The 17,570-nt window shown below is 43.7% G+C and overlaps 1 protein-coding gene across 8 annotated transcripts in view; it reads left to right on the top strand.

Moving 5' to 3' along the window:
* Nucleotides 1-17,570, top strand: part of LOC110537156 (PDZ and LIM domain protein 5) — a 112,455-nt gene that overhangs the window by 50,224 nt on the left and 44,661 nt on the right. For all 8 annotated transcript variants that reach the window (XM_036937167.2, XM_036937166.2, XM_036937165.2 and 5 more), the window contains exon 3: nucleotides 10,780-10,931. In XM_036937167.2, the coding sequence (XP_036793062.1) occupies nucleotides 10,780-10,931 (152 nt within the window). The remainder of the gene's footprint in view (nucleotides 1-10,779; nucleotides 10,932-17,570) is intronic.

The following is a 17,570-nucleotide window of genomic DNA, read 5'->3' as shown; positions in this document are numbered from 1 at the left end:
ACATTCCTGCAATGGAAGTATAACACTTGTAGTGTATTTGAGGATTAAAAAGGCTTCTGGAGTTTGTAATTTCCACTTTGAAATTTCAGACGTGATTTTCCCTTACAAAAAATATAGCAACCCTTACAAAAATGTCCAATAATTATAATCCACATTTCCTGCAGGATTATTTTCCTGCTATAGCAAACGGTCTCAAATTAAGATCCTACATCTGCAGTAACAACTCCATATAAGGCCCTCACACTGCCTCAGACATCACATCCATTTCCCAAGCACTCACAAGTCACTTCCTCTAATTTGACTCCTTAATTCTACAACCACTCTGCCTACACCTCTGGTGTAGGTGTGTATACTAAACTTGTTGATTTATACATTTACATCATTTAGCAGATGCTCTTATCCAGAGCAATTAGGGTGAAGTGCACAATATGAAAATGTCATGTATTCAAATGTTGGGATAAAAGATACCATATCAGATCAACTACAACATCCTTCATGAGTTTTATAATATTGCCCCTTTTTAACAGTTAGTTTAAATCAATTATTTGATCAATATATTTTGACATGATCTGGATTGCTAGAATTCTACACACCGGACAGGGAAGCCAACTGTAGCTACAATGTTTCTGGCAGGATTTCTTGAGAAATAACTCAAGGAATAATACCAGTACATCTACAACTGCTGCTCTTTGTCTTCGTGAGAAACTTTGTTCTGCACATCAAAGCTCTCCTAAAGCTCCACTTATCTTCCTCAGTCACTCTCCGTCCAAACCCCCGTCCCCCTGCCATCTGGTTCTGAGAATAACAAGTCATCTGCTGTTGGTTCCTATTCCATTATTCTTTTATCATGCTTGCCTAATCTAACAATCACCCTCATAATAATAGGAGCATTGATCAGTAAACGTTTTAATTCAAGCAGTTTATTAGTCCTGAATTAGATTGATATGTTCATGTTGTTATTGTTTGATTATCTGATTACAAGGGCTAATTGTCTTGTAAAAGACAGATGGGACGTGCATGGATACAATGAGTGGTTATTGAAGGGGAGGAACGATGTCCTGGTGTACTCTCTCTGTATGGTGAGTCACAGTGGAGATGAAGAGATACCGTTCTCACGTCACACATTTTCATTACAACTCTTAATTAGCACCACTGTGAAGACTGTGTCAGAAACCACAGCTTAATAGAGATGTATATGTTTCCTCTGTGAAAGAGGCACTACTCTTAAAGCCAATACCAGAGATGATTTCACCTAGATGGAATGCAAAATAAGGTTCCTCTCATTAGACCAGAGGGAAGAGCATGGTCCCGGGTTAACTTGGTAATACCACTTCAGCCTCACCTGTTATTGATTCCAACCGCTAACTACTAACTAATCCTGGCCCTGTGGCACTGTTCAGGTTCAGTCACCAGCTCACAGAGAAACGCTCAGAAACGCTCAGAACTCTGGTGTCATCCTGGTGGAACATTCATTCATTACCCGTAACTAGCCAGTAATAGAGGGGGCAGTTCTGTGGTGAAACCAGCGCCACAGCCACACAGCAGCAACCAGCAGCATGCATCATGTGGTTAGATCACATTCAAAGAGGAGGGAAATATGGAAGATATGTCATCCATTGGGACGGCTGCCTCGTTCTCATCTGTCAAACACATGTAATGAGAAGCATTCTGGTGCCTCTTCTGAAACAGAATAATGTTTGTCTTTTGTGCTGTTGTTGAGTGGACGGGGAATGGTGGTCTGTCAGTCATATTTATTTCATATGAGGACCTAAGCTCTTTTAGGATTTCACTATTACGATATTACATAGCAAGATAGTTAGCCGCTCATTATATAAAATAATAATGTGACAATGGGTGTCTGAATGAGTGTGCCGGTAGGTAGCCTAGTGGTTAGTGCATTGGGCCAGTAACCGAAATGTTGCTTGAATGAATCCCAGAGCTGACAAGGTAAAAAATCTGTTATTCTGAAAAAGGCAGTTGACCCACTGTTCCTAGGTCGTCATTGTAAATAAGAATTTGTTCTTAACTGACTTGCCTAGTTAAGTATTGTTTATGTGTAACTCTGTGTTGTTGTTTTTGTCGCACTGCTTTGCTTTATCTTGGCCAGGTCGCAGTTGTAAATGAGAACTTGTTCTCAACTGGCCGACCTGGTTAAATAAAGGTGTTCTCCACTGGCCGACCTGGTTAAATAAAGGTGTTCTCCACTGGCCTACCTGGTTAAATAAAGGTGTTCTCCACTGGCCGACCTGGTTAAATAAAGGTGTTCTCCACTGGCCTACCTGGTTAAATAAAGGTGTTCTCCACTGGCCGACCTAGTTAAATAAAGGTGTTCTCCACTGGCCGACCTGGTTAAATAAAGGTGTTCTCCACTGGCCGACCTGGTTAAATAAAGGTGTTCTCCACTGGCCGACCTGGTTAAATAAAGGTGTTCTCCACTGGCCGACCTGGTTAAATAAAGGTGTTCTCCACTGGCCGACCTGGTTAAATAAAGGTGTTCTCCACTGGCCGACCTGGTTAAATAAAGGTGAAACAAATAAATAATTTAACAAATACCACCTCTAAGGACTGTATCCAGGCACTCCAAGTTGCGTTGTGCACAAGAACAGCCCTTTGCCGTGGTATATTGGCCATATACCACACCCCCTCAGGCCTTATTGCTTAAGTAAAGCACACAGACAGTATACTTTTATCCGAGCTTTAAAAGGAAGAAAAGGGAAGCATAGCCTCTGTCTTAAAAGCACTGTTTCTGGAGATGATGATGAGAATGTATCATACCAAATATAGACTAAGGTACATTGTTTTCTTCCTTCATGGAGGGATTCTAGATGGCTAAAGGGTAAGGCTGTCCCAAACTGAAATATCACCCCTGCCGCTGCACTTCACGTGGCTGTTCTACTCAAGCACACATGCACATTTCCTTGACCATAACCCACACACTGGAATCCTGTTGGATGCTTAGACTGAGCTGTGCTCCCTCCCATAACCCTGCTGTTGACACTGTCATTGACCCCAGGGCACTGGAGGGACTGAGAAGCGCTGTTTTGTGTTGGTCAGACTGGGTCAGCTGGCTCTCGTCTGGTCTGGTCTTGGCCTGGTCTAGGTCTTGTCTGGGCCTTGTCTGGGCCTGGGGAATGGAGCCTGGAATAGCTGTTCTCCAGGGATGCTTAGACTCACTGTAATAGAGCTTGTACTGTATTTACCAAGCCTCAGATTGGCCACCAATTACACCCCAGAGAGCAGTTGAAGTAGTTTCACTTAACAGTCTTAAAGAGAAATGAGTCAAGGCTTTGTGGGTTTTACTGGGCTACTGTGCTGTGTGTGTGCATAAGTGTGTGCCGGTCTACTTAAAAATATAGTATGCCTGTGAAGTTACGGTATGCATACAGTATGCCTGAGCTATGCTTCCTGTACTTCCTGCAGGTTTTACATTCTGATTTCCTTGATAAAATAAACTGCAACAAAGAACAAGGAAACTAGGAAAATGTGTCATGGGGTCACCCCCACTTTTTCTCTCTCATGAAGCCTACGCTATAGCACTCCTGACTTCCAGGCAGTACAGTACAGAACAGTCTGCTCTTGATTCCTTTGTTTCTACCTACTGAGGTTATCTAACTTCCTGAATCAGAGGGATTCCTGGGCAGCGGAGCCAGAGAGGGAGAGAACATCCTGTGTGTTCAGGTCTTCACAGCGTCATGCTGCTCAACCTGCAGCCTTTATTCCACCTTGCACACAATGCAGTGAATGGAGTGAATAGTTGCTTCATTGACAGCCTAGGCTGAGGCTCTCCTCTGGCTGAATAATCACTAATGTGACTCAGAGACTCTGTGATGAGGTGGCCTGAAAACACTAACAACTGCTGTTGCTGTGGAACGAGAGGTATCCTCCATCTTTGGTGATGTAATCACAAATTGAGGAAGCTTAGCCCGCCTATATTAAGACCCGATACACTATACCTTTACTATACCTTTACCTTTATTATAATAATAGTGACAGATAGAGAAGAGAGGTCCACCCTCTATAAAATGTTGCTTCTGTCTGTCTCGGCATGCTTCAGCATAATGGGCTGCAGGTCTCCCACAGACACTACACTAGTATGTCAAGTTAACTTCTTAGTGATCCCTTCGCACGCCGGGATTGATTTGACAACACCCAGTGAAATAGCAGGGTGCCAAATTCAAAAACAGAAATACTAATAATAATAATTCATGAATCATACAAGTGTTATACATCGGTTTAAATATGAACTTCTTGTTAATCCTGCCACAGTGTCAGATTTCAAAAAAGGCTTTACGGCGAAAGCAAACCATGCTATTACCTGAGGACAGCACCCCATTAAACAAACACATGAAAATTGCATTTCAACCCGCCAGCCGCGACACAAAAGTAAAAAATAACGATATAATTCATGCCTTACCTATGAAGATCAACTTCTGTTGGCACTCCAAATCAAATCAAATGTATTTATATAGCCCTTCTTACATCAGCTGATATCTCAAAGTGCTGTGCGGAAACCCAGTCTAAAACCCCAAACAGCAAGCAATGCAGGTGTAGAAGCACGGTGGCTAGGAAAAACTCCCTAGAAAGGCCAAAACCTAGGAAGAAACCTAGAGAGGAACCAGGCTATGAGGGGTGGCCAGTCCTCTTCTGGCTGTGCCAGGTGGAGATTATAACAGAACATGGCCAAGATGTTCAAATTTTCATAAATGACCAAATAATAATAATCACAGTAGTTGTTGAGGGTGCAACAAGTCAGCACCTCAGGAGTAAATGTCAGTTGGCTTTTCATAGCCGATCATTAAGAGTATCTCTACCGCTCCTGCTGTCTCTAGAGAGTTGAAAACAGCAGGTCTGGGACACGTAGCACGTCCGGTGATCAGGTCAGGGTTCCATAGCCGCAGGTAGAACAGTTGAAACTGGAGCAGCAGCACGGCCAGGTGGACTGGGGACAACAAGGAGTCATCATGCCAGGTAGTCCTGAGGCATGGTCCTAGGGCTCAGGTCCTCCGAGAGAGAGAAAGAGAGAATTAGAGAGAGCATACTTAAATTCACACAGGACACCGGATAAGACAGGAGAAGTACTCCCGATATAACAGACTGACCCTAGCCCCCCGACACATAAACTACTGCAGCATAAATACTGGAGGCTGAGACAGGAGAGGTCAGGAGATACTGTGGCCCCATCCGATGATACCCCCGGAGAGGGCCAAACAGGCGGGATATAACCACACCCACTTTTCCAAAGCACAGCCCCCCACACCACTAGAGGGATATCTTCAACCACCAAATTACCATCCTGAGACAAGGCCGAGTATAGCCGACGAAGATCTCCGCCACGGCACAACCCAAGGGGGTCGCCAACCCAGACAGGAAGATAACGTCAGTGACTTAACCCACTCAAGTGACGCACCCCTCCTAGGGACAGCATGGAAGAGCACCAGTAAGCCAGTGACTCAGCTTTGATATCTCAATATGTCCATTAAACATCACAAATGGTCCTTTTGTTCGATTAATTCTGTCGTTATATCTCCAAGATGTCCATTTATTTGGCGCGTTTGATCCAGATAAACACTGGTTCCAACTTGCGCAACATGACTACAAAGTAGTCACTTGATCCAAACATTTCCAACAACTTTCCTAATCCAACTTTAGGTATTTTTAAACGTAAATAATCAATCAAATTTAAGACGGGATAAACTGTGTTCAATACCGGATGAAAACAAAGTGGAGCGAACTTTCAGGTCGCGCACCCCAACCACAACCGTACAATAGACTCGACCCTCATTCTGAACAGCCCTACTTCTTAATTTCTCAAAGGAAAAACATCAACCAATTTCTAAAGACTGTTGACATCTAGTTGAAGCGATATGAACAGCAAGCAAGTTCCTAGATCCATATAGAAAACCCATTAAAAAGAGTGTCCCCAAAATGAAAATTTCTGGATGGTTTGTCCTCGGGGTTTCGCATGCCAAATAAGTTCTGTTATACTCACAGACATCATTGGATAGAGTGTTTCCTATCCAAATCTACCAATTATATGCATATCCTAGCTTCCGGGCCTGATTAGCAGGCAGTTTACTTTGGGCACACTTTTCATCCGAACGTGAAAATAGTGCCCCCTAGCCATAAGAAGTTTAATACACTGAGTGTACAAATCATTATGCTCTTTCCATGACATAGACTGACCAGGTCATTCCATGTAGAACGATTTATTGGTGTCACCTGTTAAATCCACTACAATCAGTGTAGATGAAGGTGAGGAGACAGTAGGTGCCAGGCACACCGGTTTGTGTCAAGAATTGCAACGCTGCTGTTTTTTTTACGCTAAACAGTTTCCCGTGTGTATCAAGAATGGTCCACCACCCAAAGGACATCCAGCCAACTTGACAGAACTGTGGGAAGCATTAGAGTCAACATGGGCCAGCATCCCTGTGGAACGCTTTCGACACCTCGTAGAGTCCATGCCCTGTTCTTAGAGCAAAAGGGGGTGCAACTTAATATTAGGAAGGTGTTCCTTATGTTTTGTGCACTCAATGTATGTCTAGCATTGGTGTGCCTTCTAAACCACAGGAATTTAGACCCATATAACATAACTGTGAGAGGTGAGGTTCCTTGCATAATAAAGCTACTCATGTTATTTTATGGATGCAGGTGGTTCAGAGCAGGCGGTTCTGAGCTCTGTTTGGTCCAGTGTAATGTCTCCACAGGTGTTGAGTGTACGGGGGCGTGTTGAGTGTACAGGGGAAGTGTTGAGTGTACAGGGGGAGTGTTGAGTGTACAGGGGGCGTGTTGAGTGTACAGGGGGAGTGTTGAGTGATTGACGAGCTGAACGCCAGGCAGGCTTGTGTCATCGCCGCCTGCCACACCTGGGAGATAGTCATCCCCGTTGTTGTGGTTTCATCAGGCTGCTTCCTGTCAGGACATATCCTGTGTTACTGTGTTAGCGCCAGCATACAGCTTCAGGCTGGCCGGTCGCCTGGGTCAGACAAACGGGTGGTAGTTTACTCTTGTGGGTTTGCTGTGTATTAGGGTCTAATGGATAGTAAAGGGAAGGGAAAAGGTGTTGCATTTGTCAGGAATGTACATTATTTGTTTTTTTTAATAGTTTTTATAGTTTACGATTTACTGTAAGTCCTAAAACTCTTAAGCTACTGTATATCTCATGACTGAGATTTTATTTTAAGTACAAAAAGTATTTAAAATCTCTGTTCCTGTTCTAAATAGTCTGTACTTCTGAAACCTTCCCCGCAGGCCCTCATCATAATGAACATAGATCTAAGGTGACTTCAGGCGATTAGTGCTTATCGCTTTGTACTTTCATAGATAACAACACAGACTGAAACTATGATCTACTGTACCCGTTTCTATGTCCCCCAGCCGTTCCTCTCCTCTCCTTCACAACACAACAGACCAGGCAGTCAGCTAAAGTCATTACTGGAGCTCAGATAAAATCACATCCTTCCTCCAAGAGCAACATCCCTCCTCATCGTTTCTCAGGCCCTACATCACAACTTATCACTGGTGATCTGATCAAGCAAACAGTAGTATTTAACACAATTTTTTCTCAGTACATAGCAGACACAGAGGATCAAGGGATCTAGTAGATTACTGTCTACCTCAGTCTGACCTTGACCATAGATAGAATACATTAGATAATACAGTCATATGGCTAGCCTTTAGGCCATGGTTGGGCAAACTACGGCCAAGAACAAAGGGGGGGTCAAAATCAAAAATAACAGTCAGTATCTGGTGTGGCCACCAGCTGCATTAAGTACTGCGGTGCATCTCCTTCTCATGGACTGCACCAGATTTGCCAGTTCTTGCTGTGAGATGTTACCCCACTCTTCCACCAAGGTACCTGCAAGTTCCCAGACATTTCTGGGGAGAATGGCCCTAGCTCTCACCCTCCAATCCAACAGGTCCTAGACATTCCTGTCCTGCAGGAAATCACGCACAGAACGAGCAATATGGCTGGTGGCATTGTCATGCTGGAGGGTCATGCCAGGATGAGCCTGCAGGAAGGGTACCACATGAGGGAGGAGGATGTCTTCCCTGTAACGCACAGTGTTGAGATTGCCTGCAATGACAACAAGCTCAGTCCGATGATGACCAACCCTCGACCTCCAAATCGATCCTGCTCCAGAGTGCAGGCCTCGGTGTAATGGTGTAATGCCTTCGACGATAAACGCGAATCCGACCATCACCCCTGGTGAGACAAAACCGCGACTCGTCAGTGAAGAGCACTTTTTGCCAGTCCTGCCTGGTCCAGCGACGGTGGGTTTGTACCCATAGGCGATGTTGTTGCCGGTGATGTCTGGTGAGGACTAGCCTTACAAAAGGGCTACAAGCCCTCTTTCAGCCTATCTGAGCACTGATGGAGAAATTGTGCGTTCCTGGACAGTTGTTGTTGCCATCCTGTGTCCATCCTGTCTCCTTGTAGTGCTGTCTTAAGCGTTTCACAGTACGGACATTGCAATTTATTGCCCTGGCCACATCTGCAGTCCTCATGCCTCCTTGCAGCATGCCTAAGGCACGTTCACGCAGATAAACAGAGACCCTGGGCATTTTTCTTTTGGTATTTTTCAGTCAGTAGAAAGGCCTCTAGTGTCCTAAGTTTTCATAACTGTGACCTTAATTGCCTACTGTCTGTAAGCTGTTAGTGTCTTAACAACCGTTCCACAGGTGCATGTTCATTAATTGTTAATGGTTCCTTGAACAAGCATGGGAAACAGTGTTTAAACCCTTTACAATGAAAATCTGTGAAGTTATTTGGATTTTTACGAATTATCTTTGAAAGACAGGGTCCTGAAAAAGGGCCATTTCTTTTTTTGTTGAGTTTATCTGCGGTCCTCTGCTTTAGGCCGTTACACCCCTGCTTTAGGCCGTTACACCCCTGCTTTAGGCTGTTACACCCCTGCTTTAGGCCATTACCCCCCGCTTTAGGCCGTAACACCTCTGCTTTGGGCCGTTACACCCCTGCTTTGGGCCGTTACACCCCTGCTTTAGGCCGTTACCCCCCGCTTTAGGCCGTTACACCTCTGCTTTGGGCCGTTACACCCCTGCTTTGGGCCGTTACACCCCCGCTTTGGGCCGTTACCCTCCCGCTTTAGGCCGTTACACCCCTGCTTTGGGCCGTTACACCCCTGCTTTGGGCAGTTACACCCCTGCTTTGGGCCGTTACACCCCTGCTTTAGGCCGTTACACCCCTGCTTTGGGCCGTTACACCCCTGCTTTGGGCCGTTACACCCCTGCTTTGGGCCGTTACACCCCTGCTTTGGGCCGTTACACCCCTGCTTTGGGCCGTTACCCTCCCGCTTTAGGCCGTTACACCCCTGCTTTGGGCCGTTACACCCCTGCTTTGGGCCGTTACAGTAAACTGGAGCTTTGTCAGGAGATTGTAACTTCATGGGAACATCTTCATCATAAGCACCTCTAATCAAAGGTTATGGGTAACATATGACCCTCGGCCTGTCTTTACCTTGGGGATACCTTTCTTTCTAAATCAAAACCAAGGGGGTTAGAAGAACATAGAGTGCATTAGTCCCTAGTGGAAAAGTGTTGGAATGTGTTCTACTTCAACCCACTGTTTGATTTAGAAGTCAGAGACATGCATGCCACCTAGGACCTAGATAGTCAAATCATTAGCTGTCCGGACAGATATATGACATGCTTCCCTCCTTCTCAGATCAAAGAGGGCCTGTCTGTCAGTCTGTCTGACTGCACACACAGCATGTGTAGTGGGCCTGTCTGTCTGTATTCACAGCATGTGTAGAGGGCCTGTCTTTCTGTCTCTCTGACTGTACACACAGCATGTGTAAAAGGCCTGTCTGTATGTCTGACTGACTGTACACACAGCATGTGTAAAGGAACTGTCTGTCTGTATTCACAACATGTGTAGAGGGCCTGTCTGTCTGTCTGTCTCTCTGACTGCACACACATCATGTGTAGAGGGCCTGTCTGTCTGTATTCACAGCATGTGTAGAGAGCCTGTCTGTCTGTCTGTCTCTCTGACTGCACACACAGCATGTGAGAGGGTCTGTCTGTCTGTCTGTCTGTCTGTCTGTCTGTCTGTCTGTCTCTCTGACTTTACACACAGCATGTATAGAGGGCCTGTCTGTCTCTCTAACTGTACACACAGCATGTGTAAAGGACCTGTCTGTCTGTCTGACTGTGTGTCTCAGGAGAGTTTGCTTGGTCTATTTTGGGCCCAGCTGATAAGTGGCCAGCATCATAAAGAGAGTAAAAAGGCCTGTGGTACATAACCAAGGTTACATATGACACCACAGGGAGAGAACACAGTGCTGCTTGGCCAATATACAATAATAAATCAATATTTTATTGCGTAGTTTCATAATTTCACAACGATCATTTCCTGTTTTTTATTCACAGGGTTTGCTTTGCAGGGTTGATCAGGCCTTCTTAGCCCTTTGTCAGATGTTCTGTGATAAGAGAGCTGAACAAATAGAGTTGAATGCACAGTTTGAACTGAATTCATGCATACTGAATGTTTGTTTAAGAACGTTGTTTTAAGGAAGATGAAAGAAAAGAGAAATATTCTGTATATCAGTCTTTAGAGTCTGATACAGTAGGCACTGGGAGTCTCCAGGGCATGGAGGTTAAATACACTAAGCTATGCTCCATATAGCATAGAATTTCCCAGTCCTGGGATAGTGACGGACTACTGTAATTTTATAGTGTTATAGTAAATGAATGCAAGCGTACAGTATATGTTTATTTTAGTTTTATTTCAACCTGTATGTTTGATTTTGTGTGTCTTTACAGCTGACCGATGGGGGCAAAGCAGCCAAAGCCAAAATGAGTGTGGGAGATGTAGTTCTGTCTATCGACGGAATCGCCACCAAAGGCATGAACCACCTGGAGGCCCAGAACAAGATCAAAGCCTGCACTGACAACCTCAACCTCACCCTGCAGAAGTAAGAGGCAGCAACAGGCACAAACTCATACACACACACACACACCAGTGTTCATTTCCTTATCAAAAATTGTGACAAAAATATTTGTCAAAGACCAATTTTTCAATGGCAATTGACGACTGAATTGTTTTTCATTTCAATTAAAACGAGACAAAATTATCTCTGTGACTAAAATCTGTACTGGAAAATAGTTTTTGGAGAGATTGAGAAATGTTTAGTGATAAGGACAATTAGTATGAGCAGCACAGATGCACAGCGCAGTTCTCTTCAGCAGTGGGAAGGACAAGCCACACCCGGCACTCAGCCTACATCAGCTGGTGAGCTGCGGAGGAGCAAGTGATGAGTGTGGGCAGACAGGCTCGGCTCTAGTTCCGCCTCCGATTATACACGTTGCACAGTCGATTCTCTTGCTTCCCCGTAGCTAAATCGTCACCACCAGCATTCTAGTTAGCTACCCTCTTCCTGGTTAAGAAACACAAGCTGCTTTATGAAATTAGAAACAATAAAATTGAGTTTAATAGTGAAACAAAAGTCTAGCTATGTTCTTCTCTTCTTTCAGTATAGAAAAGTAGTCTGTCTTTGAATTTATAGTCCCGCTCAACCCTCCCACTTTCCCTACTGCATTTCATAGTCATGTTCTGTAGTCAACGTAGCCAAGTCTCCCTCTTTTTATTTGTATTTTACCCCCTTTTTCGTGATATCCAATTGCGATCTTGTCTCATCACTGCAACTCCCCAACGGACTCAGGAGAGGCAAAGGTCGATTCATGTGTCTTCTGAAACATGACCCGCCAAACCGCTTCTTAACACCCACCCGCTTAACCCAGAAGTCAGTTGTGACACAGCCTGGGATCAAACCCGAGCCTGTAGTGAAGCCTCAAGCACTAAGATGCAGTGCCTTAGACCGCTGCGCCACTCAGGAGTCCAGGAATATGCTTTTTAGAACAAACATGCCTCTCTGACATGTTAAATAAGGAACAGTGGAGGCTCCTCAGAGGAGGAAAGGGGGGACCAAAATTAAAATAGTGAAACATTAAAATGTTTTCCTTTTTAGATAAAACTATGCTAAATATATTCACATCACCAAATAATCGACTAAAACACCTTAACACCATTCTGTACGGTAGCACCATGGTGTAGCCGGAAGACAGCTAGCTTCCATCCTCCTCTGAGTACATTGACTTCAATACAAAACCTAGGAGGCTCGTGGTTCTCACCCCCTTCCATAGACTTATACAGTAATTATGACTCCTTCTGGAGGATGTCCTCCAACCTATCAGAGCTCTTGCAGCATGAATTGACATGTTGTCCACCCAAAGGATCAGAGAATGAATCTAGTTCTGAAAGGATAAGATACAGGTAGCTAGCATTGCTGTGCATAAAATGTAGTGAGTAGTTGACGCAAAGTGTGAAAGACAACAGTTGAACAGTTTTGAACAAATTTGTTTATTTTAAGAATGAACTGCTACTTAGGCCATTCAACCATTATAATAATTATTGTCTTGTCTGTTCAGCCACTTAACATACAGCTCAAAACCCAACAAGACACACAATCTGGGGTCTTTTCAGAGCCCCCAAGTCCAGAACAGAGGCTTGGAGACACACAGTACTACATAGAGCAACAACTACATGGAATTCTCTTCCACCTCAGGTAACTCAGGCAAACAATAAAATCAGTTTTAAGAAAACGGATAAAACAACACCTCAAGGAATAACGTGGACTGTGAAGACACACACACACACATACAAACACACACACACATTGTTCTTGAATGTTTGAAATTAATATTATGAATTTTTTTATATGATTTATTTTCACTTTCTTTTGATTTTTTAAATAGTCATATTTTTCTTTAGTCGTAGTGTTATTAGTTTAGATATAAGTAATGTTCTTGTCTTTTAGTGATCTGTATTTTCTTTAACAGTTAATGGGAATAAAAATCTATGAATCAAACAGCAGTAGTTTAACAACACAGAGTAGAACTGAGTGCTGCTACAGACTGCTGTATGACTCCTTCCTGTGGGTTCTACTGTACGGGGTACTCTGCTAGTTAACGTAATGTCATGACAGAAGTGCTGCTACAGACTGCTGTATGACTCCTTCCTGTGGGTTCTACTGTACGGGGTACTCTGCTAGTTAACGTAATGTCATGACAGAAGTGCTGCTACAGACTGCTGTATGACTCCTTCCTGTGGGTTCTACTGTACGGGGTACTCTGCTAGTTAACGTAATGTCATGACAGAAGTGCTGCTACAGACTGCTGTATGACTCCTTCCTGTGGGTTCTACTGTACGGGGTACTCTGCTAGTTAACGTAATGTCATGACAGAAGTGCTGCTACAGACTGCTGTATGACTCCTTCCTGTGGGTTCTACTGTACGGGGTACTCTGCTAGTTAACGTAATGTCATGATAGAAGTGCTGCTACAGACTGCTGTATGACTCCTTCCTGTGGGTTCTACTGTACGGGGTACTCTGCTAGTTAACGTAATACAACGACAGAAGTGCTGCTACAGACTGCTGTATGACTCCTTCCTGTTGGTTCTACTGTACGGGGTTCTCTGCTAGTTAACGTAATGTCATGACAGAAGTGCTGCTACAGACTGCTGTATGACTCCTTCCTGTGGGTTCTACTGTACGGGGTACTCTGCTAGTTAACGTAATGTCATGACAGAAGTGCTGCTACAGACTGCTGTATGACTCCTTCCTGTGGGTTCTACTGTACGGGGTACTCTGCTAGTTAACGTAATGCAACAACAGAAGTGCTCTAGTGTGTCTTTTTTAAGGATCACATAGTTTGCATGTGACTTGGTTGATTCTGTCTGAAACTCTGTATTTAAGGCACACTTCAGGGAAATATAAAAGGATTACGTGAATGCCTTATGGAAAAACAGATTTCCTCCTGGACCATTACCCAAATGAAACACCACTTACATTTAGCAGTTACGAGTCATTGCCTTGTCAGAAAAGTTTATTTCTCTATGCGCCGAATAAATAAACAAGTATATTTTTCATGGTTGAGAGCCGATGAACCTGGTAGTACTTTAAACTGTCTCTGAGTTTGGCCTGCTCTGTTTATGCTATACATAACTGCCCTGTCATTGTCCCTGGGGCCTTCTCAGGAATGCAGGGACGTTATGAATGATGACGCTGTTGAGATGTATCACTCTGACTTGTTTAGTTTGCATGTTATATATCTCTTTGTATGTGTGTCTCGTCAAGCACAGTATAATTTGATGCAGTGTGTGAAATACTACAGACACAGTTGGGAAAAGGTTTGGTCAGAAACACAATACAGTGGCCCTGGATGGTCATAAAGACACCAGAGCGGGAGGAGGAAAACCCCCTCTGTCTCAGGGACAAGTAGGGAAATTCATCTCACCAAGGTTAAAGGCGTTAGAAGCAGTTTGTCCTCCTCAGGGACACCCAATGAGACCCTGACCTTTAACCCCCAGTCAATATGGGTCCAGTCAAGATGTTTACATCAAATTAAAAGACTACCTCTTATTTAGTTACTCACTAAATGCCCATGGGTGTGAAAAAGCCTTGAAATGGCATTGTATTGAAGTAGTGTACAGGACAGTGGAGGATCTGGACCATGGCAAATGCTGTTCAGCAGTTTTGAATGGAAATGTGCAGAACTCATCAGACCAGACGTCTGTCTGTTGTCAAACCCAATCCATTCCCAGGTTGATGTTAAACATGAGTATCGAGGGGGAGGAGAGAGAGGTCCCTCTGTGATACTTTATCTCTGTTATAACTGTAACCACAGTCATCCACCCAGAACATGACTATACTGAGCTCTGCTTTCTGAGGAGGAGTGACACAGTCAATACATTTCATTTAGCACAGACCTGCTTTTGCCTAGGATGGCTCTGCTTAGGTTTAAGTGAACTGTGAGGAAAGCTTCACAACCTTCAAATGAAACAGGAATGCTGGACATGACATCAGAGTTGCATACATTTGAATACGTTCTCTGGGGAGCTGTTACAGCAATTAAGTGCTGCTCAAACACTTCTTAGGCTCTATTTGCAAGGAAGACAACGGGTACCTTGTAATCCGAGATTAAAACACTGTCCCTAATAGGTGGGGGCGGAATTCTGTTTTGGAAACTCCAAAGAATTTCCATAAATGTGAAGAAATGATTTGTATGCTTGGCTTTCATTTAATAAGTTAAAGACATCAGAGACCACTTCAGTCAATCTTTACAGATGATTAATTTAGTCCTCTCAGAACTATTCACTTGGGTCATATCGAATCAGTTCTGTTTGAATAAGAAAAGTTGTAAAAATAACCAAACCTCTGGTGCTACAGTATAGTCGCCCCATATAGGAAGAGCTGTGAAGCTGCTGAGCGGAGAGGCCTTATTGCTTGGTTGCGGAAAGCTCAACGCCACTGTTCCAGTGTGTTCCATAGCTGTGAGTATCATAGTCCTACAGCTACATGACAGATGTAGGGGAAACACTTCCACAAGTCCGCCATGCTACACCGCCCAAGCTGTAAAAGTTGTTGAAAGAGCAGCACGGCGCCTGGTTCACGTGTCCTCTCATTCTGTCACCACAACGCTACACTAAGGAGTCTTTTAACTATAATGAAAAGGAAAATAGACCCCATCGCACAGCTGTCTGTAATCTAGCAAGTGTAATAAGGGAACAAGGAAATATCAAACACTCAGGCCATGTTAGACGATGATGATGCACATGGGATTCAGCGATGTAGCAAACCCTCATTCTTCATATCTGTACTGGTGAAGACATGTGTTTGATGATCTGAAATAATACATCTAAGTACATGGCTAATTTAAGTTTTAGGGGATAGCATGTTCTGGGAATACATCATTACTGGTAAAGTGGTGGAAAGTAAAGGGAGCCAGGTTTCTGTTTTCCTTATTTAGATACTGTAGACAGTAAGGCAGTTCAAGTGGTGGTGCTGTCACCAATGTTTGTTTAATTATTGTCCAGTCGTGTGGTCCAGTGCTGCAAGGAAAGACCAAGTTGAGCTGCAGTTGGCCCAGAACAGAGCATCACTTTTTGCTCTTAATTGTAATCAGAGGGCTGAAATAAATACTATGCATGCCAGTCTCTCTTAGCTAAGAGTTGAGGAGAGACTGACTGCATCACTTCTTTTTAAAAGAAACATTGATGTGTTGAAAATCCTAAATTGTTTGCAGTCAATTTACACACAGCTCTGACACACACACTTATCCCACCAGACATGCCACCAGGGGTCTTTTCACAGTCCACAAATCCAGAACAAATTCAAGAAAACATACAGTATTATATAGAGCCCTTATTGCATGGAAGTTCCTTCCATCTCATATTGCTGAAATAAACAGTAAACCTGGTTTAATAAAACAGATAAAGCAACACCTCGTGGCACAACACCTCTCCCCTATTTTACCTAGATAGTTTGTGTGGATGCATTGATATGTAGGCTAGATGTGCCTTTTTAAAAATGTATGTATTTCTGTCCTTGAGCTGTTCTTGTCTAATGATGTTCTGTATTATGTCATTCTGTATTATGCTTCATGTTTTGTGTGGACCCCAGGAAGAGTAGCTGCTGATTTTGCAACAGCTAATGGGGATCCTAATAAAATACCTAATCTGTAACGACTGTTGAAGGATGAGGACCAAAGCGCAGCACGTGTTCATGATGTTAATTCAAATCTGAACACTAGAACAAAAATAACAAAGTGAAACAGTTCTGTCTGGTGCAGGCACAAAACAGAAAACAACTACCCACAAAACACAGGTGAGAAAAGGCTACCTAAGTATGGTTCCCAATCAGAGACAACGATAGACAGCTGTCCCTGATTGAGAACCAAACCCGGCCAAAACAAAGAAATACAAAACATAGAAAAATGAACATAGAATGCCCACCCAAATCACACCGTGACCAAACCAAAATAGAGACATAAAAAGCTCTCTAAGGCCATTATCATGGTACAATATGTGCTCTCTCTGGCAGTGTGAAACAAATCACCCATAATTCCATCTCTCCCTGACCCTCTTCATTCTCCTCCCACCTGTCGCCAAAACCACCATCTGTACATTTTCTTGTCAATTCAGCAATGTGAAAATAATCATTTCTGACCGCGTTCCCTTCCTGACCATATTTTCTTAATATTGGATGGACTGCCTTTGCTTACAAACTCATTTGAGAATGGTGCCAGAGGATTGGTTCAGGAGGATAGGTTTACAGTTACTCACTTTTAGGTTGTTTACAATTTGGAAGGCACCCCTTGCATTTCCTAAGTGCTTCGCTCTGTTTGTAATGTCAGTCTTAGTGAACGGAACTGCCCCAGTTCTAGGTTCCAGTTCTAGGTTCCAGTTCTAGGGTCCAGTTCTAGGTTCCAGTTCTAGGGTCCAGTTCTAGGCTCCAGTTCTAGGGCCCAGTTCTAGATCTGTCAACACAACTTTTTACACATATCTGGGTGATTTATCATTTTTATACTGTTGACTGATGTGTCAAGAGTTGTATTGATTGGTTGTAGTTTTGACAACATAACAGCGACGGTGCCCTAGGATGAATTACTTTGAGTCAAACCAGGCCAGCATGTGACATCACATGGTGACATACTGTCATCTCATACAGTCATGTTTGATATTCTGTGAGCTGAATACATTTATGGTTCAGGGCTC

Source organism: Oncorhynchus mykiss, chromosome 12 (genome assembly GCF_057628025.1).
Source record: "Oncorhynchus mykiss isolate SJ-2025 chromosome 12, ASM5762802v1, whole genome shotgun sequence".
NCBI lineage: Eukaryota > Metazoa > Chordata > Actinopteri > Salmoniformes > Salmonidae > Oncorhynchus > Oncorhynchus mykiss.
This window is presented reverse-complemented; position numbering and strand designations above follow the sequence as displayed.